General features: G+C 42.7%; 2 protein-coding genes across 3 annotated transcripts in view; one reads left to right on the forward strand and one right to left on the reverse strand.

The window, feature by feature from the left end:
- The first annotated feature begins 3,737 nt into the window (after positions 1 to 3,737).
- Positions 3,738 to 27,076, forward strand: ZDHHC15 (zinc finger DHHC-type palmitoyltransferase 15). The gene is given in 14 exon segments (XM_051630619.1): positions 3,738 to 3,797; positions 3,800 to 3,852; positions 5,978 to 6,218; positions 9,606 to 9,632; positions 12,009 to 12,103; positions 13,666 to 13,786; positions 14,646 to 14,715; positions 15,302 to 15,334; positions 16,462 to 16,582; positions 17,823 to 17,955; positions 19,058 to 19,184; positions 20,357 to 20,466; positions 21,715 to 21,797; positions 22,267 to 27,076. Coding segments are annotated over 13 exon segments (1,209 nt in total). The 5' UTR covers positions 3,738 to 3,763; the 3' UTR covers positions 21,759 to 21,797; positions 22,267 to 27,076.
- UPRT (uracil phosphoribosyltransferase homolog) overlaps positions 6,568 to 27,648 on the reverse strand; it is a 34,786-nt gene continuing 13,705 nt past the window's right edge. The window contains exon 8 of one of the 2 annotated variants that reach the window (XM_051629932.1): positions 6,568 to 6,839. The gene's annotated coding sequence lies outside the window, so the exon portion shown is untranslated. Of the gene's footprint in view, positions 6,840 to 16,710; positions 16,730 to 27,648 lie in introns of those variants that run through there. The other variant, XM_051629933.1, reaches the window with a different exon arrangement.

Genomic DNA, 27,648 nt, shown 5'->3' on the forward strand with positions numbered 1-27,648 from the left:
AATCATGTCCAGCAGGTACAAAGAAAATCAAGTGAATTGGTTTGCAAAGAATCAATTTGCAAAATCTGTTGAGATTACAAAAATGTCAGTCTCTTCATCTCTGAGACTATGTACTTATTTTTATGGTTAAAAAAAACCCCTCTAAAGAATCACAAAATTGTGTGCATCTCATTCTTGAAAGATGGCATACACTTAAAAAAAAGCAAAATCAAACCAAACAAAAAATAAGTTTTCCTGAAGCTTCACCATGGTCAGAGGACTCAAAGCTCCACAATATGTTGTTTTAAAAGATAAGGACATAATGAATTGGCTAGAAGCGTGTTTATCTGGTGTCAAAGTTCAGTAGTGTGAGGGGAAAAAGATACTGAAGATTGATTGAGAAAGACAGGTTTTTTAAAAAAAGTGCTAATAGAATAGAGCTATTTTAGAAACCAGAAACGGTGTATCCTGCCACAGTTCTCACATAAGCATGAGAACTAGATCCACAAAAGAACCAGGGTTCAAAAAGTTCTTGTTGCCATTGGAGATCTGTTCTATCAGATGTTGTTCCCACTTTGTCTGCATGTCAGGGGACAGGATTGTGCTTGGATATGCAGGGTAGGACCATGAGGGCCAGTCTGTTAGAAGAGGCCATGGGATGCACTTTGGAAACATTTGGAGCATATTCCCTGATGCAGCAGGGCTCTGAGTTGATGAAGCCGTTTGGCTTGGGAAATGCTTCTGTGGTGTTTTAGAGAGCTGCAGTGACACTTGGCTGATTGAAGCCACTGAAAAGCAGCATTTTTATTCCCCTGTGAAATTCCCTGCGCCACAACCACTCTGTGCAAACACCTCTTGAAGCCCAAGGTTTGTGTAGCACCAAAGCAGCAGCAGCAGCAGACACTGCTCCTGGGATTGCTTTAACCACTGCAGCGACAGGTTCTTACCCAAGGGCTTGTCCCCAGCATCCCATTCCATCCCCTCTTTTGGGGGTGCCATGTGGGACAAGGACTCCGTTTGCTGAGAAATGCAGAGATTTAAGACATCCCAGAAGCATGTCACTGGGTGCAGCACCTTTCTTGCTCTAGCTGTCCCTCTCTAAAGGCACTGTGTGAGGAAGACCCCGCTCAGCTTTGCAGAGCCAAGAGCAAAAGGCCCATCCGTTAGCTTAGTGGACTTAATTCCTGCCAGCTGATGTAGTTACTCCAGTGTCAAATAGGAAGTGTCTGTGGAAAAAGTTCAGAATTCACATGATAACTGCAGGAGAGGAAGAGGGGCAGGGAGGACAGGTTTGCTGTAGGTATATAGGTATATTTGTGTTAATGTTTTGCCTTCAAAAGACATGGAAAAAGATGTATCAGCTGTCTAATTCAAAATATGCTATTTAGGGTGCAAAATTAAGAACTCAGAGATAGAATATGTCACATGTTATGTGACTTTACCTCAATCCGTGCTATTTGATTGGCTTTCCAGCCTCTCTGAGGTATATTAAGACAATAGTGGGGAAATACTTCAGACCATATTTGGGCAAAGCTATAAATGTGACAAAACGGGATTACGGTTTTTCATGCCCAGCGCTTTTTCTCTTTCTGCAGTTGCCAGCGCTGAGACTCAGGTCAGTCTCTGTCCCCATGGAGAACGATCAGCTCTGGAGCTGGAGGGACGGCGCCGCAGCCCAGAGTATCGTGCGGACTCCAGCACCCTCTAATGGTGCCGGCGTTGCTCTCCACGTGTTCCTCTAGGCTTCCAAGAAACCGACTGCATTTGTAATAACGAGACAAATTAAGCTGCAAATGGGCTTTTACTCGCTTGGTGGCAATTAGAAGTTTTATATTTTAAACAGCTTTACTTGCAATCTGTGCTGCCAGACCTTGCTCCATACTCCATACACCCTGCCCATATTTCTTCATGAGTCGATGATAAATTATTTAAGTGGGGGATGGGATGACTGAGCAATCTGAGTGCAGGAAGCAGGTGATATCTGAGTGCAAGGACACCATGCCTGCAGCTCACAGTCCAAGGCATGGCAGGTTCTAGTGGATAGAAGAAAGCTGGGAAACATGGGGGGAAAAGCTTTCAATTTTGTCCTAGAGCTGTAGAGAGAGTTCTTAAAAGTGGTTTAGACAAATACAGCTCTACTCACTTCACATTAAGTCATTAGGTTCTTGCAGTTTCCTTAATTTACTTTATCCACTGTAAGTTAGCATCATGATGTATTGTGACAGTGTCATGATTTGCAAGGGAGGTTGGAACTCCATGATCTTTAGGGTCCCTTCCAACCCAAACCGTTCTAGGATTCTATGTTGTGTACAGATTATGTTGATAAATGTATGACAGGACTGTTGTATGTGTGCACAAACTCATGGAGAAGGCAGGGGTCCCAGTACAGTGCTGCAAAATCTCACCAAAAGTAGCAAAAAATTGTTGTTTCTGGGAAGGTGTTAATCTGTAAATTTGGCAGCTTATACGTGCTGGAGAGTTCCTATGGAATGTAACAAAAATGCAGCTTACTCACAGGTTAGTGCCAGTCAATCCTCATTGCACGTGCACCAACTCCCTGTACTTAGCTGAAAAAATGAGGAAGTGACCAGTGGTGAAAGTAACTTGTGCAACTTGGATTTTCTGGATTAGAGTATCATTTTGAAATGCACACTGTAGTCTGTGCACTGTTTCATGTCCAACACTGGAAGTACAAACTGCATTTTCCAGTCATGTTTGTTTACAGGACAATGCAATTAAGCATCTTCTACCATGTGTAATTTTTCAAGAGCTTTTTCTCATATGAAAGCATTTTTATGAAGTTAGTGCATGTGCGTCTTTGGGTGTTTCTGCAATAGGTAAATTGTTGTAAAAACTGGCATTTGTTTCCCGAGTTTTTATTGTTTCCTGATGTATTTTAGCTTTTTTTTGGACCAATGACCAGTGCCATCTTAGCTGGTGTCAGTCTTCCTCTAGTCTCCAGACTGCAGCTCCTTGTAGTAACGTGGATGCCCTCTCTGGTGAGTGACCACCTCCTTTCTTTCTTTGAGCACCCAAAAAGTTAAGTTTTTCAAGAAAAAGCTGATTATGATTATGACCCTTATTTAAATTACCCTAAACCTTCTAGTACTTGATTTTCTTGTGGGCCTGCCTGCCTTAGTGCTGCAGTCTTTGACAGCAGTTTTAAATAGTCCAGTTACACCTGTAGGTGAATTTACAGTTTTCTGAACTCTGCAGAAAAGTTGTGTGTGATATGAATAAGCAGGAAACTGCTCCTGGTCAGAATGAAACTTAAAGATATTACTTAGGATAATCCCCTGTCTTCCTAAAGCACCCTTTTAAGTCAGGCTACATGCAACTGTTGGAGTTGTGGAGCCTGGTGAGGCTGCACGTCCAGAGAGGACTTTTCTTATTCTGTAAAATTGGCTGAAGCTCAACTTTAGATTCAGCATTTATTTTTAATAACATCTGTAGTGCTGATTTCTGAAAAGGGCACAAGGTACCAGTTATATCTAGCTCCAGCTGGCAATTTCACATGAGGAGCTACCATTTGAACCACAAGTGCAAGAAATACATTGTAAGAATCACAGGATTTCAAGGTCGCGTGGTTATTTTTGTTTTAAAGAGCTGTACTTGGGAATCTCTTACCTCAGATGAGCTCATGTTTATATGACTAAGTCTCCCCTGGAAGCCCATGAAACAAAAGAATTTTGAAGATAATCCATGTGGACCTTAGAACACAAAAAAACTGGCTGTGGAACAAAAAAAATAGTCTTAACTTTATTTACAGAGGCATAATCTGAAAATGTCTGCTCACTTTTACAGTGTTCCATTGCTGTCGTGGAGGCTGCATTTCTGCTTTATGGACAGACACATGGAAAATGTGTCATGGATGTGCCGGGCCTCTCCTCTGGATGATTCACAGTTCTGAGGTTTTAGAAGAGGAGATTCTGTTGAGTTGCTTCAGGTAGTGATTTAGCTCACAACAATGGTTTTTAAATCTTACTGTTTGTAAAATGTATTGCTAGAGAAATTACTGGCTTCTCAGCTCTGTGCAGAGTGGGGAAGGAGGAAAAAGCAAGTGGGTGTTCACATCTTCCTCTTCCAGATCCTCAGAACACCAAGTGTATGTGTCCTGAAACCCTTCCCTGAATGATCCAGACTTTTCATCAAATAGATATATTTGATGAAATATATAGAATTATTATGTATCGTTATATATAATAATGTTATATTTAAGAATTTGATACACTATATATTATATGCAAATTTGAATATATATGTTTGATGAAAAGTCTCTCTCTATATATATATCTATCTCTAGACTATTTATCTATAGAGACAGACAGTATATATATATATAGGGTTATGTGCCACTCAGGCCAACATATGTTACAGTATCTGCAAAGTACTTTTGCTACAACAAAGACTAGCCAAAAGCTTGGTTAAACTGGACCACACACAGGAAATGAAAACAACTCCCAAAAAGTTCAGTTTTTGTACTGAAAGAGTTTAGTAGCCTGAAGAAGAGACCAGTGACTGTCTCACCAGGGATGGTGAGTGAGCAGAAAGGAGGGTAAGACAGCTGTCCCCTCATTATAGAACTAATTATTTGAGAAAATCAGAGGTTGGAGGACATCATCTCCATCTTAACATATTCAAAGAACTAAATATGGAATTACAAGTGTGGTCTAAGGATTTGTAGCTGGTGTCTAAACCTTCAGGGATTTGGGCAGAAAAATGGCAAGTGTGGTCCCTATACTCAAAAAGAGAGAAAATGGATAGAAGCAGGGCAGACCTGCAGGTTTGATACCAACAACAGGGAAAGTTGTAGCTGAAAATCTGAGGGGAAAAAAAATGAAGAACAAAGAGGTGACTGGGAAGTGTGGTAAAATTACACCAGGGTTTTATCAGAAGTACATTCTGTTAGATAAATTGCTCTCTTTATAAGAAAACTAATTTGCTTAACAGGAGCAATATAGTAGATTTAATTAGCTGAAGCCTTAATTCAAAACACATTACTGAATGTGGAAATGAGGGGGATTCCTGCAGGAATTCAAAGGGGATGGTGGAGCAGACTGGGGCGGCCTTTATTTTTTTTATTATTTTTTTTTTTTTAACATCAAATGCCGTGTTACTAGGTTGTTGGAGGGGAGACTGGGTTTGTTCCATGGGTTGCCTTGAATCTGATCTTCCCGTGTAGTCACCAGGGTTGATGCTTAGCAAATCTGAGAGCAATACAACGCTGGTGGTGTTAGTGCAGGGGAGGGCATCGTCCTTCGAGAAAAGCAAGACAGGGACGCTGCCCTGGAAGAACAGGCTGAGGTGAGCTCTCGGCGGGGCATTTCCAGCAGGGAAGGGCAGACGGCCCCGCCCGAGCCCCGCAGAGGGACCGCACCCGGGGCAGGGTGGTCCCGAGGCTTGTGCCCGTGCAATTGGGAATCCGGGAGCGTCGGAAACCTGTTTCACGTGGACAGGCCTGTCTCAGAAAAGCAGCTTGTTCCGCTTAATCAAACGGTGGTGAAGGGGGGAGATGACGACTCCGCGGCCACCTCCTGGCAGGGGTTTCGGTAGGACCACGCACCTGGGGCGTCAGTAGCTGGAGAGGAGCCCAACCGCCCGGAGAAACCCCAGCCCTGCAGCCGCTCCCCAGGGCCGGAGCTTGCTGAGCTTGCGGAGAGCAGCCCCGGGCCCCAGGTGCAGCATTCCCGGGCCCCAGGGAGCACTCCGAGGAGCTCTCCCTGGCCCCAAGGAGCACCCCCAGTCCCAGGAGCACCCCAGGAGCAGCATTCCCCGCCCCAGGAGCGCCTCAGGAGCAGCACCCCCCGCCCCAGCAGCACCGACAGTCCCAGGAGCACCCCAGGAGCAGCACCCCCACCCCCAGGAGCAGCACCCCCCGCCCCAGGAGCAGCACCCCCCGCCCCAGGAGCAGCACCCCCAGGAGCAGCACCCCCACCCCCAGGAGCAGCACCCCCCGCCCCAGGAGCAGCACCCCCAGGAGCAGCACCCCCACCCCCAGGAGCAGCACCCCCCGCCCCGCCGTTACCGGCCTCCCCGCCGCCAGGGGGCGCCGCCGCGCCCCGCCCCGGCCGCTGAGCCGCGCGCAGCCCGGGCAGGCGAGGCGGGCGGGCCCGGCGGGAAGATGGCGCTGTCGCGGGGGCTGCGCTGCTGCCAGCGGGCCTTCGCCTGGCTGCCCGTGCTCATCATCGCCCTCGTCGTCCTCTGGTCCTACTACGCCTACGTCTTCGAGCTGTGCCTGGGTGAGCGCCCCGGCCGCGCTGGGGGCGGGAGGGGGCGTGAGGCGGGGCCGGGGGAGCGGGGCCCGGTCCTGCCCCGTGCGGGCCGGGGGAGCCCGCCCTTCCTGAGGGTCCCGAGGGAGGGAGTCGCTCCGGGCCGGGGGATCTAGTGCCCGCAGGACAGACAGCCAGGGAGGCGTGGGAATGCCTCTCGTTCCTCTCCCTTGCCTTCTCCTCTCTGCTGGAGGAAGGGCTGTTACGCGGGCTCTTGCAGCCGCGCCAGGTGCTGCTGGTTCCGGAACTGGCCCAGCTGGGGCTGCACCTGCCCAGCCCTTCCCCGGGGGACCCGGCCCCTGCCCACCGGGAAACACTGCCCTGACAGGCCCACCATGGGGTTAATCCCGGGGGGGTTTATGGTGGGCCGTCCTTTTTCCATAACGTGTGTCCTTGCTGGGCTGGCAAGGTGTGTTGAGTCCCGAGGGCTGTACGTCCTCCTGTCACCCAGGGAAGTGACTGTGGAGAGGAGTCAGTGCCCACAGTGAGAGTCCGTGTTGTTGCCGTAGGATGGTGCTCAGATGCGATTTCTGGTTCAAGCAGTGACAAAAAATCGGTATATGCTCCGTGTTGCAGCTGTTTCTTTATATCCTAAAAATGAAGAAAACGGATTTCACGCTCCTGGGTCAAGTAACATGTCACAGTGTCATGGGAAAAGTACATTTTAGAAAGAGAAATATTGGTACCGACTAGTAAATGTATAGATAGCTTCATGTGGTAATTTAACTGTACCGTAAGTTGTGAATTTTCTTGTGTTTATTATGTTCTGGTTTAGTGTGTGTGCAAAAACCTGTTCATAAAAGAGAGGATTGCTAGGTCTGGTGGAGGTGGAAAGAGAGGCTGGTAGCTTGGACTTGTGAAATTGTGAGGATGAGCATGTGGCTCTTCAGGACAGGGTAAGACAAATGAAGGAAGCCAGAGTTCTCAGAATGGTAGATTGAGATGTCTCTGTGAAAAGAGCTGCCTTCTGGTACTGCACAGCCAATTTAAATCAGATTTTTGTTAGTGTTGCCAATGCAGTGAGATCTATTGTTTTTTTCTCAGTGGAGACTAAAATGAAGTGCAGCTTCTTTGTTCTTTTTTAATTGGCAGCCAGGCTGAACCCCCAAACACTTCATGACATTTTATTCCATCTCTGAGATTGTGGGCTGGTTTTTTTGTGTGTTGTTTGGTGATTTTTTTCAAGAATTCACACGGAACAATATCTGCAAGGAGCACGTAACTGTCAGTTTAGACCATGTGCTAAAAAATTTAGAGTATTTTCCTGAAATGCTGTCGACCTTTTGAAATAGGCTTTTTTTGCAGTGCTGTGCAAGTCCAGTCGTTTTTAGCACTGGTTAATTCCAAGTCTCAGTGCCACTATTAGAAAAGACTGCTGATTGAAGTGGGGTTTGGATTGGGCCTCTGTTGCTCTGCAGATGCTGGTGAAGCTGGCAGGAGCTCCTCTCACTGCCTAGAATCACAGCTTAAGATCCTTCCTTTTCCCACACACCTCTTATTTTCGCCCCGTCTTTATTTCTCTCTCATGCATTTTATTTGTGTGTGGAGGAGGGTATCTATCTGTACAGATGTCGCAATGACTACATTATTTTAGGATTTGAACCTTAACTGTTGTCATACACAGAAACTTGAAAACCAGCTCTCAGGACATTATCTCTCTCCCAGATGTCCAACAGAGCAAGGCGTTATGTGCCAGCTTCTTTTTTCCAGGTTCCCATTGTGTAGTGCTGCTTCAGCTGCTGCCAGCATGGGAACAGTAGCTGCTCTGTTTGGATTCTTGATTTTCACCTTCAGTTGTGCAGACTGCTGAGGATTGAAATTACTGTGGGGGTGATGTCCTGGAGTATCTCCTGATGCTGGGTTTTATACTTTGAGGAGTGAGTGGTGTGGCCACCAAGTTGTGCTGCAGAGAAGGCCTCGATTCCATGTCAGGTTGGTGGTTGCTGCTGCAGTGAGAATGACCCAGTGTCCTGTGATAAAACTTTTTATATAGTCTGTATTTAGGAGGTTGTTCTCAAGTAAAATCCTTAGAAAGACCATGCTGCAAGTGCCATATGTGCTTCAGAAGGGAACCAGGCAGTGTTTGTGAAAAGCTGATGTATTCTTCATAGTTTGATTTGCAGCAAACCAAAGGAAAAACTAAAGGTTTTGTAAAAACCTCGTTTATCTGAAATGGAGTGCACAGGGACAGCAAATACTTGCTCTCTTCATCTACGTTGTTGTGTCATAGAGCTTGCAGATCAAAATTGATTTACAGTTTCCAAATTTGTTACTCAAGTGAGATGGTAGAGTCTGGAACAGTAGAGTGGAGTCTCTTTTCCAGGTGCTGGCTGTAGGCTAGAAGAAAAAAACTCTGTTCCCTCAGTCACTTCTGTCCAGTCAGAGTTACTGAAGGGGTCACACAGCTGTGCGCAAGCTCTCAAATCTTTGAGTCCTCCAACCCTGTTATCTTGTTTTTGTGCCTCTGGGAGATCATCCATGGCCACTTGTTTCCATTCCTCTGTTCCTCCAAGGCTCAATACTTTCAGTTGCAACCACTGGATTCAAGGACATGGACTTGATGTAAGAGGCTCCCATCCCATGAATGATCCTTGCCCTCCAGGCAGCATTCTGGCACAATATCGCAGCACTGCTCTGTTTTCAGTTAAGGAAGGATGTCTGTATCTTTTGTGTTAAACTTGAATGGCCTTCAGAATTATGGATGGATTTTTAAATAATCAGTAGAAGTAGACACTGAGGAGTGTACCCTTTGCTGGTTGCTCTATGGGATTCTGTTAGTAGGGACTGCTCCTGTGGTTATGGTAAAGTAAGGAGGGGTTGTAAAAACTCTGCTAGTAGGAAGTGTAAAAATCATTGAGTCATTACAGTGTCTCCTGACTAGCAAAGCTGAGACAATTTGTAACTTTTGTTGATGCTGATGCAGAGATGCATTGGGGTGTGGCTCACTGTGCAGGATCAAGACCACCTAGAGACTAGCACAAAGCAGCCTTTGTACATTCATAAAGATGGTGCTTGGACCTCCTGCTAGGGGAGCCCTGGTAATCTTGTCACACCAGTTACCTGTGGTTATTTTTTGGTCATATTTCTAATGTACAAGTATACAACATGTATTTTATAACAAGGGAAAATACAGCATAAGTAATAACATCTTGTTGTGGGTGTCACGTATATGAGTAAACAAGGAATTGTTGTGGATGCTTTTGATTTTATGCTGAACTGTGGGGTCTCTTTTTGGCTGTTGATTTGGAACTTCAATTCCTAAAATGGCTATCTATATGTCAGATAGAAACATTGCTTGTCACAAACTTTTCTGGGACTCCTATTAGCTTTGTAGACATATGTTTTTTTCTTTTTCAGTGACTCTGAGCAACCCTGTGGAAAAAGGTATGTGCAGTCAATTTACTACTTGACATTCAGCCCTTGTGTAAAAAGATTTATAAATGTTCTAGATAAAATATCAAAGATACTTTCTGTCAGTTTTTTTAAACTTACATTCTCTTTTGGTATTTTCTGATTGTAATTACATGTTTCTGAAGTGTACAGCATGCATTGCTAAACATGTAACTTTTGGAGGTATTGGGAGATGCCTCTGTTTAGGCACAGTATAAGCAGAAGAACATGACAAGGCTTTGATGCCTTTCACCCTTTCAGAAAAAACTATGCATGTCTCCCTGTGTGCACCCACACACCATTCCCCCTTTCTGCTCTATGTTTTCAGAGCTGATTTTACAAGCTAAACAGAAAAGACTAGTTCTATTCTGTAGCCTGCCTGCGTTTTTTTCACTGTTTTACTTGATCTTTCAGTGAAAGCTATTTTTAATGTTTTTTGTAGGAAGGCATTTGCAAAGGATTTTGTGCTTGGTTCTGTGGAAGACTAACCATACGCTGAGTGGTAACACAGTAACTCTCAGTTCCTACCACAGATGAGTTGAGCAAAGGTTTCTGTCTCTGCGGTAGGAGGCTTGAACACTCCCCAGGCTCCCTGGGCACTACAGGCTGGCAGACGTTCTGAGCTCCCAGGCACCCAGTGTTGTGAGGTGGCTGAACAGGTCAGGCAGAGCAGCAGAATCACTTGATGAGACTGTTCCCACTCCTGTTTGTTGAAGGCCACAGTCAGGTTCTAAGAATAAGGGGCTTAGTGGCCATGTTAGTTACACTGTTCCTCCTGTTCTTCCCTGGAAGTGCTTTGGAGGCATTTGGCTAATACAGAGGGACTCCTACCTTCATTTATTCTTCCAGGATTATGAAGGGCAGAAGTAGGTGTAGTGGTTTTCAGCTGGCATGTTGTTCCATGCAGAACAGTGCCAGCTGATACTTTAAAGATCCTCCAGATTGTTGCATCAAGTAGATTCTCTTTCCACTATCAGCTGTCCTAATATCTGAAACTGTTACAGAGAAACTATACAAAGCATGACATTAATGATAATTAATTCAGCAGAAGAAAGTTATTAGTTGCCTAATCTATCAGTGCATCTGCAGTTCAGCTGCTTCTAACATGCTGCTGTAATGCTTTAACAACAAAATTAAGATGTATTTCCTTACGTATTAGTTTTTAAATGGCTAAGCTCCACCTGCGCGTGGTATAAGGATAACATCTCAAACAAACTTAAGAGCATAATAATGAATTATCATTGATCCACAGATCATGCACACAATCCATCAAGTTCTTGCAAGGTGTATCAGATCACTTGGCATCTCATTAGAAAGTCTCAGAGCTCTGTTTGTCCTTTTTACCAATTACATTTTCACACAGGCAGTCTTGCCTGAGAAATTAAGAAGTATTTGGATGTTAGATTTCTCTTTCCACTGGCAGTGGTTACTGCAATCCTAGTAATCTGGAATTTGAAGCTTAAATAAAACAGGAAAAAATAAGTTGTTATTATTATGATTTAATGGTGTGCTTAAATGAAACTGTCTTGTTTGATAATGTCATAGTTGAGTATTAAGGAAATAGCAATCAGTTTGTGTAGCTGCAGGACAGCTGTCCTGGGCTTTCTGACCCACAGTTTGCCTGCTTGTGCCCAAAGGCACCTGAAATACGGTTGCTCTGACACGTGCTGCATTCCACGTGATCATGTCATGTCCAGTGGATTACAGTTCTTTCTTAATAATCACAAGACATGTTTTGCTCAATTTGAGGGATGTTTTGTTTGATTCTGCCAACTGTGGCAAGTCTGAAAGTTGTCTAATAAGAGATTTGGGTTTATTCTGCTGGTGTAAAGCTCTGCTAGAGCATGTTGCTTCTCTCAATGCTCACAAATGGTGAAGGAGGCATGGCACGAGTGGGCAGCACTCTGATAATGTGATACTGTGATTTTAAGTGCATTTAGTAGCAGCTGAACCAACAGTTTGGAGGTGCTGAAGTATTGCAGTACTAACCTTCATGCTGCTCAGCACCAGCCCATTTTGAGTTGCCTGTGTCTAGGATATGGCGAGGAGGCAGGAATCCTGTCATTCCCAGTGACAAAGACTTGTTACCTGCCCTGTCATGGAATCAAATCGGGTGAAGAAGGGGAGGCTTGTGAGACAGGTAACCCCTAACTGCAGCCACAGATCCCTGAAATTGTACTGGCCCTTTGACCAGGGTTTAGCTGTATTGTAATGCTGGCTGGTACTGTGAATCTTTCCTTTTCTCCTTCATTTTCTTGTCATTGTTATGAAAGATTGGAATTATGCCCATCATGAATGAATGAAACTTTTGCTTAAGAAGTCATTGTTCTGCTTCTGTTTGTTTTTTTTTTGTTTTGTTTTGTTTTTTAGTGGCCTATCTTATAATATTCCATATTCTCTTTGTGCTCTTTGTGTGGACATATTGGAAGTCTATTTTTACTCTCCCGCTGCAGCCAGGCAAGAAGGTAAGAGTTCAACCCTTTTCCTTCATTGCAGCATGAAAGCAGAGGCACTAAAGAGAGCTTAAAAATCTTTCAATCTAGTTGTTCCAGACAACTGACTGGGTTTCCTGAAGAGATGATAAGTGACCTAGAGCTGTCCATGACAGCTGAGTAATTTACCGTTCTGAGAATCCTTTAACTCCCCACAGAGCATTATTTAAATCAGAGATGGTGATCAGATGGTAAAGCTGCCTTTCCAGGTGTTCCAGGAGCTGATGGGATTTTTTATGTTGAGAGTAATAGGATTGATGATTATGAACTTCCATATTTATAGTGTCATTGATCTCTAAGGGTTTAACAAGTTGCAAGACAAATCCTGGGGGCCTCCCCCAACCCAGCCTTTCTGGAGTCTCCACAGTAAGGAGACCCTCAGTTTTGGTTTTCAGTCTTCATGGAAGATGTTACAGTGCAGGTGGAAGTGGTTGCATCCATACTGCTAGTGGGGTTTCTTGTTCTCCTGAGCAATTCTTGTGCATCTGTGAACATTCAGTGTTCCACCAAAGTCCAGCACTGCCTGCTCTGCTGGAAGCCCTTTGCTGGCTGGAGGAGTCCTCTTTGTACTGGTTAAGTTGGCTTCATTTGGACTCTTTCTTGTGCTAATGAGGGATGGAAGAATCATTTTCCTTCGAACATGCTGAGGTCTCATGCCTGTGGGACTAAGGACAGTGGCTCTGGACATAGCACGTGCCTCTTAATCTGGTGTGAGAGATCCAAGTAGCTCCAGCAGCTCCAGTCCTTGTACTGCCCTGGTCAGCAGCAGCATGAAGGAGAAATGGGACACTGTGCTGTGGTAGAGAGGAACTGGGATTCACTCTGACACAAGTAGATCATGTCATGAATAATACTTTAGTTAAGGGTTTGGTATCGGCTTTTTAACATAGGTGGATTAGGACAAGAGTGTGGTTTAGTGGTTTGAGCACAGGCCAGTCAGAGGCAGCCATTTGTTTTCATTTTTTTTACCAAATGCCTAACTTTTCTGTGTTGCTCGGATTGGTGGTTTTTTGTTTGTTTCATTTTCTTTTACCTTTTTATGAAACACTAATAAAATATCTGGAGCAGTAGAATGAGGACGATGTTTGTGTGGCACTCCAAATATGCATGACTGTAATCAGATCCTAATTACAAGAATGTAAATTTATAAATAACAACTAATCCCACTTTTAGAAATATAAAACTGTGTCTGGGGACAAGTTGTTGCTCACAAGGGAAGTGCTTAAAGTGTCCTCATCATGGTTAGTGGAGTTATTCATTAAAAATAGTACTCTAAGGCAGCAGTACTAGCAATTCTAATATGTTGGTTTGTGATCCTTAATTTCACTCTTGTGTTTCTTTTTGATGTACCCCGGAGTGTTCTGGCAGCCCAGCACTTCTTACCTCTCCTCATCTTCTTAACAAACACGTTTTCACTTGACATTAATCTCATTAGAAGGAGTAGGAGGTAAAAATGTTTCCAAACTTGCTGGTGTTTGAAATATGATCCCTGCTACCTGTGTGGGTAACTGCTCCTCTCATGACTTTGCTTCTAGTACCACATGTCCTACGCTGACAAGGAACGCTACGAAAATGAAGAAAGGCCAGAGGTACAGAGGCAAATTCTGGCCGAGATGGCCCGGAAGCTGCCGGTGTACACACGGACCGGGAACGGAGGTCAGCTGAGGGGCAGCTTTGCTTCACCAAGTCTATCCAAGCACAGTAAGGCAGCACGTGCTGGCAATCCAGATGATGCTGCCAACCCACAGGGCCTTCCTATTGCCTCTGCATGCACTGAGTAACTCTTGTGCAAATTATTTCAGTGCCTCTTCTCTCAGGTGTTACTTTTAGGAACACACAAAAGCCTTGAATGATCCTGTTCACCTTCAGAGGAACATAAGGAGCTGCCTTTGAGAAGTGGCCTCTTACCCTTTGTATTTACCCTTCCAAAGACTGCTTGTGGTGTCTGCATTTAGTGCTACCAATAGAATGACAAAATCTGTCCTTGTTTTTACTTACACTGCAGTCAAGCTTAGACAAGCAGGACATAATTCTGTGAAGAGATTTCTGGGCCTTGTTCTGTGATGAAACGCACACTACGCTCCTTCCAAACCTGAAAGAAATCCCGGTGCACATGGGAGGCTCTGGCCTCTCAATGCTGTCAGACAAACCACAGAATTCTGAAGTAAAGAACTGCTTTATAGCTTTATAGTGCCTTTATAGGCAACAATCAATATGGCATGGATGTAAAGTCTGAGCCAATGTGGGAGTGGGAGGGAAGTGTATGATTTTGCTTTATCCCTTTTAAGCTGGTTGGAGGCTTTGCAGTGAGGTCTGTTCCCTGCATCTGCAAATCTCCAGAAGAATTATGAGCATTGCTTATCTGGTTATGACCTGGCAGCAAAAATCAGCTGCAAATGCACTCATATTTTGAAGTGATAGAGGAAAGAACATGAATAATTAGGAAACGAGCAGAAAACTAACTTGAAAAGAGAACACTTTTCTGTTATTTGTACTAACGTGTCTGTAACTCCAGGTATCCGGTTCTGTGATCGATGCCAGCTGATCAAGCCTGATCGCTGCCACCACTGCTCCGTTTGCGCCAGGTGAGCTACTGGGTTGTTTTTCACTGAAGTCAATATAGTCACCCCCAAGTGACACGAGTGGGCTGGTCCTTCATGTGTCTTCTGACACGTAAAGGTCGCCAAGTGCCTCTGTTCCAGCTGCCCACAGCTGGGTGTGTTTGTGTGTGACAGGATTTGTGTTTGCATTTGCATTTCTGCTGTTTGTGGCCCTGAAGTGTTTGCAGTTCCCACACCTGCAAGGGTGTCAGTGTGAAGTTGCTAGAAAGCTTGCCACCTAGGGAAAACTGACTGATTAGCCTAGACAAGCTAAAATAAATTATGGTTTTGACTTCTAAAATTTTTTTGTGGGTTTTGCAAAATTGTAATACCTCTAGGGCAGAAATCCTTTTCATTTCTTACCTTGCAGAGTACCAGAGATTTTGGTTGATCTTGAAAAAGTAATAAAAACAATTAAAAGAATACCTACCTTAAAAAATTCAGAGACGGTATCATCTTGGGTTTGTCACGCAGAACTCTCACAAAAAACAGAGGCTTTTGCTATTGATCTACAGTTGGCAATTAAGTACCAAATAAAATATTTGATTTTTCTTTTTATGTCCTTTTGCAGATGTGTGCTAAAGATGGATCATCACTGTCCCTGGTATGTCCTAGATACTGGTTTGTAGTTTTTCTGAAAAAGGAGGCCGTAGAAACACATTTCCTGCAGACAATAGTGTCTGTCTGCCTCGTTCATATCCGACCATGCATCTCTTCATGGTGGGACATTTAAAAAACAATCACACTTTGAAATTGCCTGAAACGTTTGACATTTTCAAAGACAGATCACTCATGATTGTTCCATAAACTATGTGTAAAAAACCTGTTTTTTATAAATATAATTTAAATTCCAACTGCCAATTCAGTCTTTGACTGCTATTCAAGTTATAAGGAGACTTACTTCCACTTGGCCTTTAATTTTGGTATATAACCATTCCAGCATGCAGTTGGTGGTTGCTCTTAATAAAAATATTTGCACGCAGATTGTTTCTGAAATGATGCCTGCCACCTGTGCATGATAAGAGACACTTTGTGTAGAGTGGTGCATGGATGAATTAAGCTTTATCCTTTTTGAGAACTGCTGCCACTAAATTTCTTAAACTCCTCCTTTTTTTTTTGTTGTTAAAAAAAAAAAAAAAAAGGAAGATTTCAGAAATCAGAAGCAACGAAAACATTTCCCCACCTGAACCTCCCTGGTAATCCTACATTGTAGAGGATTTTTCAAGCCTGAGTTTTGAGACAGACACCTGCTGTTTTTTTCGGTGTTCCCTTGTTCCTTTTTAGAGTTGTCCTGTGCATGGAGAATTATAACAAAATTTGGGTTAATTTGATTTATAAGAGAACAAACAAGCAGGGGTGAACCTGGCTCCTGAGTTTTGCAACTGAATAAAAGAAACACAGAAATCCCAGATCCGATGACCTTTGCAGACAGGAAGCAGACATGAGTAATTAGAGCCTGCCTCTGTGACAAAGTTCCCAGCACTACCAACTTTAAAATTGTTTCCAAAAAAATAAGAACTGTCCTTTTACTTGGCACAGCAAGAAGTCTTCAAGCGAAAAGCAAAAAACCCTTTAGTTATATTCCATTTTGTCCACCAAGGGGAGCAATTTATTGACAAAACTGTATTGTATAATCATGAGGCTTAATAAAGCCAAAAAAATTGTGGTATTCATTGTGTTACAACTGTGTGCTGTACATATCCTGATTTCAACTTTGCTTTTGTTCTCTAGGGTGAATAACTGCATTGGATTTTCTAACTACAAATTCTTTCTACTGTTCTTAGCCTATTCTTTGTTGTATTGCTTGTATATTGCTGCAACAGTCTTCAAGTATTTCATTAAGTATTGGACAGTAAGTCGTGAAATCTGGTTACTTTTTTGTATCCTCTGAGTCTCGTGGGGTTTAGTCACTCTTGTTACTTTTTTGCTTTCGGTCAATGGAGGGTCTGCATTTCTTCCAGAAGGCATTTTCCTGAGCCCTTCTTTTGAGCATAATCCCCTTATAAATGTCGGAAATGCACAAAGTGAGAAGCAAATAGACTTCAGGAATTTCAAACTGTAGAGTTAGCTTCTGGCAAAGAAGTTTTATCTTTTTTCTGGTCTTGTGTTTGCATGTATGTGTATCAGAATCTTCGGTATGGTATCAAAGTGTAACATCCTGGCATTGATCTCTACATATTTACTGAACAATGTCAGAGAACCTTGTTAATTTTCCAGTCCCCATGTGACTCCTTTCTCAGTTTGAAAGTTGCTGAAATAAAGTGTGCTTCTTACTCAGTGATCATCATTCATATGCAAGCAATGCCAACTGACAGTTCCAGTGACAGACTGGCATTTTGTCTCTTCTTTTTATGTCCCCTCTGCTGCTAACTCTGACCATTTTTAAGTAGCTTAACTTTGCTGTGCTTTGAAATTTATTAAATTTCTGTTGTTTTAATGTCTAATGCTGTACATAAACACCTCCAGAGGTGCTCATGGGATGTGCAGAGGCTGAGAAGTGATGTTTTTACCTTGAGGTCCCCCCAGCCAATCTGTAGATGTCTGCTGGTGAGGATGTCTGGCATTTGGCTCTCCTACTGTAGAAGGAAATAAGTGTTTCTTCTCCTTGTAAGATCCCACTTGGCTTTTAAACTTCTCCAAACCATCTGTGCTCATTTCTAACACAACCTGATTGCTAGAGCTGTGGTTTTCCTGGCATGCCTGATACTGCAAGAGGTGCACAATTTTAATAGACGCACAGGAGACTCAGCAGAACATAAACAGGGCTCCAAGAGCTTGTGCCTGATAATTTCCCTGTGGGCAGAGGGCATGTTTGTTGTGCCCAGGAGGGAAGTCCTGACTGTACTGGCTCTGCTACACACAACAGGCTAGTAACAAAACCTGACTAGTTCTGCCTTGGTTACAGGAGGGGAAATGAACCAGATCACTTCTTTGTCTCTTCCTGCTTTTTATAGTAAGGTGTGTGTTGTGTGGATACAAGTTTGAGAACTCCCAGTAGGAGTTTTAGAGGTTGTATTTATTTTCTCTAGGAACAAAGAATTTCCAGCTTTTATTTATTCTTATCACTTGTTCTGTGTTGTTTTTCTTTCCAGGGTGAACTGACTAATGGACGTTCTAAATTCCATGTCCTTTTCCTTCTCTTTGTGGCAGTCATGTTCTTTGTAAGCCTTATGTTTCTGTTTGGCTACCACTGCTGGCTCGTCAGTAGAAACAGATCAACCTTAGGTAAGGCTCTTATGTCTTAGTTCTTTAAGTAAGACACACCAAAAGTGCTGTAGGAAAAAAAAAAAGGCTTTTGTGTTCTACTTTTATACATTCCTGCTGGCACACGAGGGGAGGAGAATTTAAGATCTTGGCACAGTGCTGCAGAAGTCTGTCACTTCAAATGAGCTGCATTTATTAGCTGGTATGACAAAAGCTTTGTTAGGGAAACAAGGGTCTTAAAGTGTAAAAGTCCAATTATACAAGTGTTATGCACATGTATAACTACATTTGCTGTGAAATGAGTGCAGCTTTTCAGGAATAATGGTTCCTTATGCTTATATGCTGAAGTGCATCCTAAAACATCTAAGTAAGATTGGTAAAAAGTGTCCCTCTTTATTGACAAAGGCAAAGAAGTTACAATTGTAAAACCAATTAAAATCTGAAACAGTAGCAGTGTGAGTGAGTTCTTTGTCTTTTCTCAGAGAAGAGTTCAATTTTTAAAGCTTTTTGGATAAACCACACACTAACAACAGTTGGAGCAAATATTCAGATGTATAGTTACTAACTTAAAAACTCATTTCAAGGGGCACTGAAGCTCATCCATCCTAAAACATCAGAGCTCTGCAGCATCTTAGGTGTATAGAATTGTTTCTAGTGCACTCTAAGTTCTTCTCCCCTCTGTTTCTTTTCTTATGTCTCACTATGTGTCTATTTGCATGTTTGCTCCTAATGCTTGTTCATTATAGCATTAATGAACGAGGCAATTTAAATCTCTGTGCCACTTCTGCAAGGTGAAGACCAACCTACTTCTGCAGATTTTTCCTTAGGAATTTCGCACTGAATTCCAGAAAGTCTCATGCAAAGATCTTTTAACTCTGTTTTCTAGACTAAACAGGCAGTTTGCAGTTAATGTGGTTCAGTTGCAAGAGCAAGTTCCTACCTTTGTCTGAGTCTTTACAGGCTTGCAAAATGAAGAAAAAAATGTCAACCTTTGCATCATGCTAGTTCATAATCTGTTCTTTCAGGTTGTCTTTAGATGGCTACAACATGACCAATCCTGTTCCAGAGTATTTGACATTGATTTTCTTTTTTTTTTTTCCACTGAACTTGTGTCTGTGTGTAGAGGCTTTCTCAACTCCAGTGTTCCAAAATGGACCAGATAAAAATGGATTCAATCTTGGCTTTGTAAAGAATCTTCAGCAAGTGTTTGGAGAGGAAAAAAGGCTGTGGTTACTACCTGTTGCCTCTAGGTAAGTAATAATCAAGTCAGTGCTAAAAGCTGATCCAAAGGGGCTGCCTTCTGACTGCTACAGCCTCACGTGTTCCACCTGCTGTGCTGTGGCTTGGCTGAGGGCTGTTGTGCATCATTATAAATGCACCAACACACATGGTCTGTGTTAATGCTGCTCCCCAGCAGTCTGGAAGGGGAAGTTCCAGGGCTAAATGCTCTGCAGAGGGTGTTGGAGCTTTCTTCCTGGACCCCATGGCACACGTGGGGGGTGTTCACTTCAGAGGTGCTGTTTTCTTCATCAGTCTGAAGTAGAGTTTATGTTTCTTAATGTAGGGGAAAATGTTGGTTTGGTACTTAGTGGATCACTAGTAAAGTACACTGAGATTTAATTCCTTTAGTAATTGGGCACAATTTAAAATAAATTCCTGGCACAACAGGTCACAACTTTTTCAAGTAGCAATGTGAAAGTCTAAGGCCCAGGTGCATCCCCACCACCATCTGTTTGCCACTCCTAGGTATAGTTAAATCTTTGTAATCTTATAGTTAAATGGATCTTTGCAGAGTGTATTTATTTATTGTTATATTTATATTGTTATATATTTATATGTAATTGTCGTCCATTTTGTGTACAGGTTTAGGTCACAGGAAAGTGGGTCTTCTTTGGTTTTCAGTAACTTCAAAGATTGGGGCCTTTTTCTCTTGGGTGTCATTCAGACATAAAAGTGTCCTTTATGCCCTGAAAAATCTATGGTATAAATTGGTAAATTTATACCTATGGTACAAATTGTTCCTTCTACATAAATGTTTTCCTTAGTTCCCCCTAACTCCTCACTGCTAAAGTGAATATTTTTCTGGATTTTTGTGTTGTTTTGTGTTGTTTTTTTTCTGTATCCAAATGACTTAAATCAAATTGGGCACATTTAAGTTCTGCTAAAAATTACTGGATTCCAGGCTATAGGTTTGACTTTTTATTCTCCAGACTTGGAGGCACTGAGGACCTCACTAGTAAAACTTCCTACTTGAGCTGCCACAAGAAATAAACACAGCACTTTTCAAACACAAAGAATAATTTTAAGTAAACACTGGAAATACAGGCAGCAGAGACTCTGTTTGCAGATAAAGCCTGTAGGATCTGTCATCCTTCAGCCACTGGCTGCTTTTCAGTCTCTTCCTCTGCCTTTTCCCACGCAGCCAGGGCGATGGACATTTCTTCCCGCTGAGAGCTTTGTCTGAAGCTCAGAATCCTCTCCTAGCCAATGAAGAGCAGTGGGAAGATGATGGAATAGATGAAGACCCTCATGGTAAGTTAATGCTGAATGAAATTAGTTCTGTCTTGACCCACAGTGTCTAATTAATGAGTTATAAGAGCTAATAACATAAATAAATAGTGTTGGCTAAGCTCTGACTGGGCAGCTCTGACTTGACTAATGAACACAAGAGAAGAATGAAGCCCTACTTTGGAGTCAGCTCTTTTTATAAGTACCTTTCTACTTCCAAGTAACTGAGGGGTTGTAACAAGTTGCAGACAGAACTTGAAGCTTCCACAAACTGGGTGTATTTACGTGTAAAAGTTGCTGCATGCAGAACAGTTCTTGGAGACAAAAGTTGTGCCTGTAAAAAGGCACAAGGGTTTTTTAAAGTGCATTTATCCTCTGAGAGTTTGGAATGAATGGATACATTTAAGAAGCTACTTTATACTTTTGTTTGTTCAGCTTTATTCCCAAAGGAAAGGAGCTCCTTCAGTTTTGCAGCTTGCCTTGCTGTGTGCTGATCTCCACAGAAGTGTGTGTGTTGAGAGCAGTTCTAGGCTGCTGGTGAACTGACCCCAACCTTCCCCTTCCTCATGAAACAAGCCCAACCCCTCAGCCTCCCTACATTGGTTTAAATTAGACCTTTCTGTGCTGATTATACATGGCTTAAGTCTGACCTCAGCAGCTTTCAGTTTTTCAAGATTTGGATTGAAACAGTGTGTGTTCATAGAAGAATGATCTTTTCATTTTGCAAGTGAAAATGTTTAGGAATAAACTTACCCCATGTGCATGAAATATATTAGCATATGTTTCTACCAGGGCTGTCCTAACCCAGCCATGTTCAGAGAACATGATTTCCTGCTTTGTTCAGCTTGGGTAGCCTTGTTCCCATCCAACAGAGGCGTTCTAGCAGACTGTCATAGGCACAAATTATGTTTTACTCTTGTTTTATCACCAGTGCTTTTTTGTAAGGCATCAGCAAATGAAGTGCTTATCAGATTCCATCCTGTACAACGGAAGTAAACCAGTATCATTATCTGATGAGAAGGGCCTGAGATGTTCAATTAGACCTGAAATATCTTTGTCTTTCTGGCTTTAAAGCTTGTGAAACAGCTATGAAATAGATAAAGCAAATCATCTCAATTTAAAAATTGCTGTTCAGTTAGCTCTGACAAGTGGTTGTCAATTTTGTTTTTGAATGATTCTTCAAATCACACTCCCACACTTGAGTGAAAAATATATTCTCAGTGAGAAAACCAGATTTGCTTACTTCTAACTACTTTGTTTTTCATTCTGTAGATTCTGGTGAAGCTTCATCCCTTGCCATAGAAAGGGAGACATAGCAGTTTGAAAGTGCAGCAGTTTAAATCTTGTTCAGAAAGGTCAGTATTTCTTTCTCCATTACCTTCACAGCAGCCTTTCTGCAGGGAAGCTGGTGGGTAACACTGGGCAGGTTTTGCCCTTAAGGGGGTGGCATTTTACCCCGTGGTGCCCAGGCAGAGGCTGTGGAGTGCAGAGCTTCACGCTGGTTTGGAGGTGGCAGCAGCAGGCCTTGGAGGCCATGAGCCCACCCAAAGGTACAGGCCCTTTCACCAGAGCATGTTGGTGCATGGTGGCATTTCACCAGTATTTCTCCATCTCGTCCAGAAATACATTGTTTCAGAGAACCAAAAAGAAAAGAGCAGCTGTGGCCTAGCCTGGGCTGGATGCTGAGCTGAAGGCAGGGTCTGCACGGGAGGGTACAGAAAACCCAGCCTCTTCCCTGTCATTCTGCAGGGCTTTAAAATGATGCTTAAGGTCAAGATCAGCTATTGCTTATCAGTTGAATGTTTTTGTTTATTTAAATTTCAGCTTCCCTCTCAGGAGTCAACATTCCTTCTCTTGGTATGGACTTCAGTTTTGAGGGGCAGAAAATAAGTGGATCTTCCAGATGAGAAAACATCATGAAGTATCATCTGATTGGAACCTGTGTTCTAGAGTGTTTCTCCAGAAATCCTGCTACCCAGATGTTTCAAGGCTTTATAAGTTTAATTTATGGAGTGAACAGAACAGTTTTATAGAGTGATTCTGGCCAATCTTATTTGGCTTACTCTGTTTATTTTATAAATAATATATATTTTTTATTCAAAATAAGTAAAAAGTACTGACGTGAGGGCATTTCCAAAGGCCTTTTCATGTTGCAAACATCAGGGACTCAAGTTCTTGAAATTCTTCCAAGCCATAATATTCTTGGGGATGGTATTTATTTTGAGACTGATTCTCCAACCTTCTCTGACAAGTGGCATTTTCTAACGTGTTTAAAGTTCTGTCTGAGTCACTTCAACTCAAGAGAGACAGACCCACTAAAATTTGGCACTAAATTAATAGTTGGGTGTGTGTTGAAAGAAAAAGTGCTGAACATGCATATATGCATGTGCAGCTGTGTATGAAAATAAACCATTCACGTTGCTAGTATCAAGATTCAAGAATATTGTGGCCATAGATTTATTTTTTTTAATATTTTTTGTAGGAGGGTGTAATTGTCTTAAGAGTTTGAGTTACAGTGCCCTTTAAGCCAAATCCTACTTGCAGACACTTAAAATGCAAAAGGGAACTTCAGATAGTACAGTTTGCATTCATTCCTAGGGCTAAATGACACAGTTTGCCTGGTAATTAGAGTATTAACAACTCATTCCTGGATCAGTGTTTGATGGGAATTTGTATTTGGAGTCAGAAAGATGTAGATTTTAAATACATGACTTGGATATGCCCTGAAAGTTGAGATCCAGCAGTATTTTACACTCCACAAGGCTGGTTTTAGTCCCATGATGCTGAAGAGACAACTGATGCACTGAGTATTTTCAAACTTTTTCCTAAGTAAATGTATTGACTGGTGGCTTAAAGGTTTTTCAGCACTAAGGGGTGATTGTATTTCTTCTTCCTTTTGCTCCGTTTGCAGTCAAAGGAATGTGAATGTATCACTGTTGTTACTCTCTGCAGTGGAACTGAGAATTTGCTGGCAGGATTAAGTTCATTTTGTTAGACCTGAGTCTTTTTTTTATCTGCATGATTCACACGTGGCAGCTCCCTCCCTCATGTTTGATTTAGGTGCATGCTTGAAGTATTAGTATTCTGCCTTTAAAATAATTTGTTAACATTTTCTATCCTGTTTTTGTGATTATCAGATTATCAGCCCTTTTGTGTTGACAGTGACTACAGAAGCAGTTGTGCACATCATGAGAAGTTACCTGACAAGTACCTGTTTGGTGACAGGCCTTGCCTCCATAGTCAGTCCTTTGTTCTTCTGTTTACTCTGCTGCTGCTACCACTGGAACTGTGTTTGTGAGACAGAAAAGTCTTGCAGAGATTCCCTGTCCATAGGTGTTTACCTGGTGTAAACCATGTCCTGTGGACAGGCATTCTATCCCTCACCCTCTGTAGCTGGGTGCAGAGCAGGCAGCAGCCTCTGTTCAGTGTCCTACTGCTGAAGGTTAGTTGTTAGGGGTCAGGGTGGATTGTCCCAGGCTTCCTATAGGTCACTTTCCTCAGAGCTGTTCCTGCTTCAGCCAGGTCTGTTGGACCTTAAGCTGTGTTTGAGGGATGATGGCAGTAGAATGAATTGCCTCATTTCTGGCAAAATGTGTTCTGGAGGGGGATCTTGTGAGGAGGGTGGCAGATAAGCACAACAGGAAGTGGAAAGGCATTTAGCACCAACAGAGGTTCTGTTTGATGTTTCTATGGACTTGGGGCAAGTTGTCTCCTTGGCCAGTGAGTCCTGTCCAAGGAATCAAGACTTCAGTAAGCCTCCCTGCACTGGAATTTTGTTTTGTCTCGTGCTGAATTGGTACAGTATGTTTCTGGGGTAGAGCAGGATTGCATTCCTTTCAAGAGGAAGCAGTGCTGTTTGTGTTAGCAGGCTGTGCCTGTGCGGTTCAGTCTGGCACGGAGCAGGCAGCCTTCTCACAGCATTCCAGCAACCAGTGTTTACTTCCTGGAACAAACCAGAAATGTGATTTCACAGAATCTCTCCTAGCTGTAGATGTTTAGTTCCGTGTGCTGGTGCGGACTGAAAGCACAAATTAGTGTTAGTTACCAAACCTGATGCATAAAGTCTGTAAGATAATATGAATGTAATCTCAGGGGAAAAAAAAAAAGCAAAAAAAAAAAAAAAATTTCCCTGTTCTTCCCTGAGGTCAGATACAAAGAGCAACGTGTGAGATGTATCCAAGGACCTGCTGCCTCCCACATGCTCATTACAGCAGCAGAACCATTTACTGTTTGCAGAGCTGGCTTGGTCACCAAGGTGTTGAATTAGCAGGCTAAGGAGGTACTTTTGACCTTGTTTATTAAGCCAGAATTAATTAACTCAAAGGGTCATGTTTTCATTCTAGTGACTCCTGTGGTACAAATTTTTGAAATTGATCCATGGTACTTGAAAATACCTTGATTTTATTGGTATTTTTCCATTTCTGTCAGCTTCTGTTTTGTTACAGAACACTTGCAAAACCAAACTTGTTCTGAAACCATCAGTTAAAGCACTTGTGTGGCAGAGCAGCTTTTTCTCTGTTTCCTTCTCTGGTGATTAACTTTGAGAGCAAACCCACTGCTGGGCAGTTTTGTTTATTCTTGTCCTTTTTCTGTCTCCCTTTGAGAGTCTTTCCTCTTCCTCCTGAATATATAGTTTAAATATTATCAGCTTCCAGCTGCTTGTGCTGGTTTTTTGGATACTGTGAAGGTGAGTAGGTGTCATTTTAAGCAGTTGTGCCATGTATTTTATTTGTAACTAATCTTTATATTTGTCAGGTATCAGTTTGTGATTCTCCTCATTCCAGCTCAGCTTGCTTTGCTTAGCACAGCTGAGGCATCCAACTTCCTGCATTGCTTTTCTCTTTCCTAAAAATCATATTTCTTCATCTTCTAGCTTCCATTTGGAATGTAAACCTTGTGAAATCAATCATCAGTTTCCATTTCAGGTATCAGCCTGTAAGTTGGTTCTGCTTTCATGCTGCTTAAAATACATTTTTTTGGTGTGAGGTTTGAAGTTTTACAGCAGCATTTCTAAAACTTCAGTGGAAAATTGCCATTGGTAAAAAAAAAAAAAAGGTATAAAGTTCTGTTGAGGAATAAAAAACCAACCAAACAATAAATCCACTAAAAATGGGATCATCTTTGCTTTTAATGTCAATCATGCTTTAAAATAAATGCCTGCTTGCATCAAGTGCTGGTATCAAACAGCTCGTAAAACATGCAGGTACTTTAGCTGCAGTTTTTCCTGCTGTTTCAGTACTTACTAGGCTTGAACTTCTCTTGAGCTAAACCTTGGGCTGAATCCCATGGAAAGCCTGGAAACAAAAACATTGTCCTCCTTACCTCCTTTAGAAACTGAGGAAAGTGTGTGCTGCACCTGCCAAGACCAGCACTTCCCTTTGTAAGATAAATTAAAATCCAATGGATTCTTGAAAGTGTTGGTGTATTTTTTTTTTTCCCCTGCCTTTTTCTGGAGGATGCAGGACCCTCGAGGATGTGTAAGAGAGAGAAATCCCTCATACCAGCATCTGGTGTCCTGGTGATGTCAGGAGCTGCCTGGGCTGGTGCAGACGTGGCCTCCTGAGGCGGAGGAGGTTTGGTTTTTATGACTAAGAGCTTGTGTGAGGAGGGAGGTGGAACCTTTTGTGCTGCTCTGAATAAACTCCAGGTGTGGGCATTCTTCTTCTGCAGCAATTACCTTAACGTGTAGATTCTTGCTCACAGTCTGAGGTCTTCCAGAATAATTCCAAATTGCTTTGTTGGAGCAGGGAATTTCTAACAGCATCCCTTTTGCTAGTACCACGTAAAATAGAAAAGGTCAAGTTACTTTATAAGTAATTCTGTCTCTCCAGCTGTTTTTCATCTGAAAGTGAGACTCATTTATGTTTGTTGTGAAAGTGGGTCCCTCAGAGATAAAAATTAACTCAGGATCAGAGAACTGCAGCCCTAGCTGTATATTAGCATTCAGCATGAGGAGTTTTTTTACCTCGTTTCAAAGTCCAGTGTCTGGTTTCACTCCCTGGTGCAGGAAAGCTCAGGTGGGGCAGCACAGGCACTACCTCTGCCTCAGGTCAGTGCTGCCAACAGCCACAGCCCAACACCCTGTTCCTCCTGAGCAAGGGCAGCTGGGACAGCACTGGGAACAGTGACAGAAATGTCCCTGTACTTAGGACATTCTGCTGTTTCCAGTGACCCAGTGTGGCCTGGGGATGGTGCTGAGCATCATCTCTCCTACCGTGATCTCCATTCTGCTCAGCCAAGGACCTGCCACTCACAGCTCTGCTGAATAATGCTGATTTCTCACCCCTTCATTTAATAGGAAGAAAATGTTTTTCCAGGGAATGTCACAAAGGTTCTTCTGCCATTTGGGATGTTCAGTTGAGCTCTGTTTAATGCTGCTGCTGGTGTTGAGACTTTTGATACCAAACGGGTTTTTATGGAAGCTTTGGATACTGGTTTTTACTGTACAACAAATGTTCTGACTGGACTGGGAATGCTCAGTGTGCACCCCCCAGGTGTTTGTATGGTTTCTACAGCAGAATGTCCTGTACCTTCTGTGTTGTCATTTTCTATTATGGTTTATACTAGAGCCTGCATGGCTCACACTGTACTGCAGGCAAGGACTGCATTAAAAAACCTTTTTTTGGCTAATTTATTATAGTTGTGAATGGTTATTTCCTATGACCTAGCCTATGCTCTCAGGAAAACGTTCTCTCTCTGGAAGCCTTAACAACTTAATTGAAATTGCTGCTTTATCTGTCAAAACAAATAAATAAATCACTAAATGTTGTCTCTTGTCTTACAAGGTATTGGCTGGAGCAGTCCCAGCCTTTGCATTCAACTGATGAGACAAGAGGGATGAAGCACTCTGCCTGTGGTGGCATTCTGGAATGCTGCACACTTTAGAACATGCAGATACTGAAAAAATAACAGTAGACTATGTTGTCTTTATATCTTAATCTTCCCAAAGTTACAGTAAGGCAAGATACTAGCTCATTAATATTGAGTATTGTATACTTGGTGCCAGGGGGTTTAAAGCCAAAGAAAGTATTTGGCTGCAGGTTTATGTTTAATCCACTGGATACAATTACTGCATTGTGGATTTCAGAGCATGCTGAGCCACGAGGGCTGCATCTGTCTTTTGACTTTAAGCCTTCTAGCTCTGCAAACAGACCAGAAATTGAGTTCAACTTTTTGCCACAGCTTTCCTTTCTTTCAAAAGGTCAG

Source organism: Apus apus, chromosome 12 (genome assembly GCF_020740795.1).
Source record: "Apus apus isolate bApuApu2 chromosome 12, bApuApu2.pri.cur, whole genome shotgun sequence".
NCBI classification, from domain to species: Eukaryota; Metazoa; Chordata; class Aves; order Apodiformes; family Apodidae; genus Apus; species Apus apus.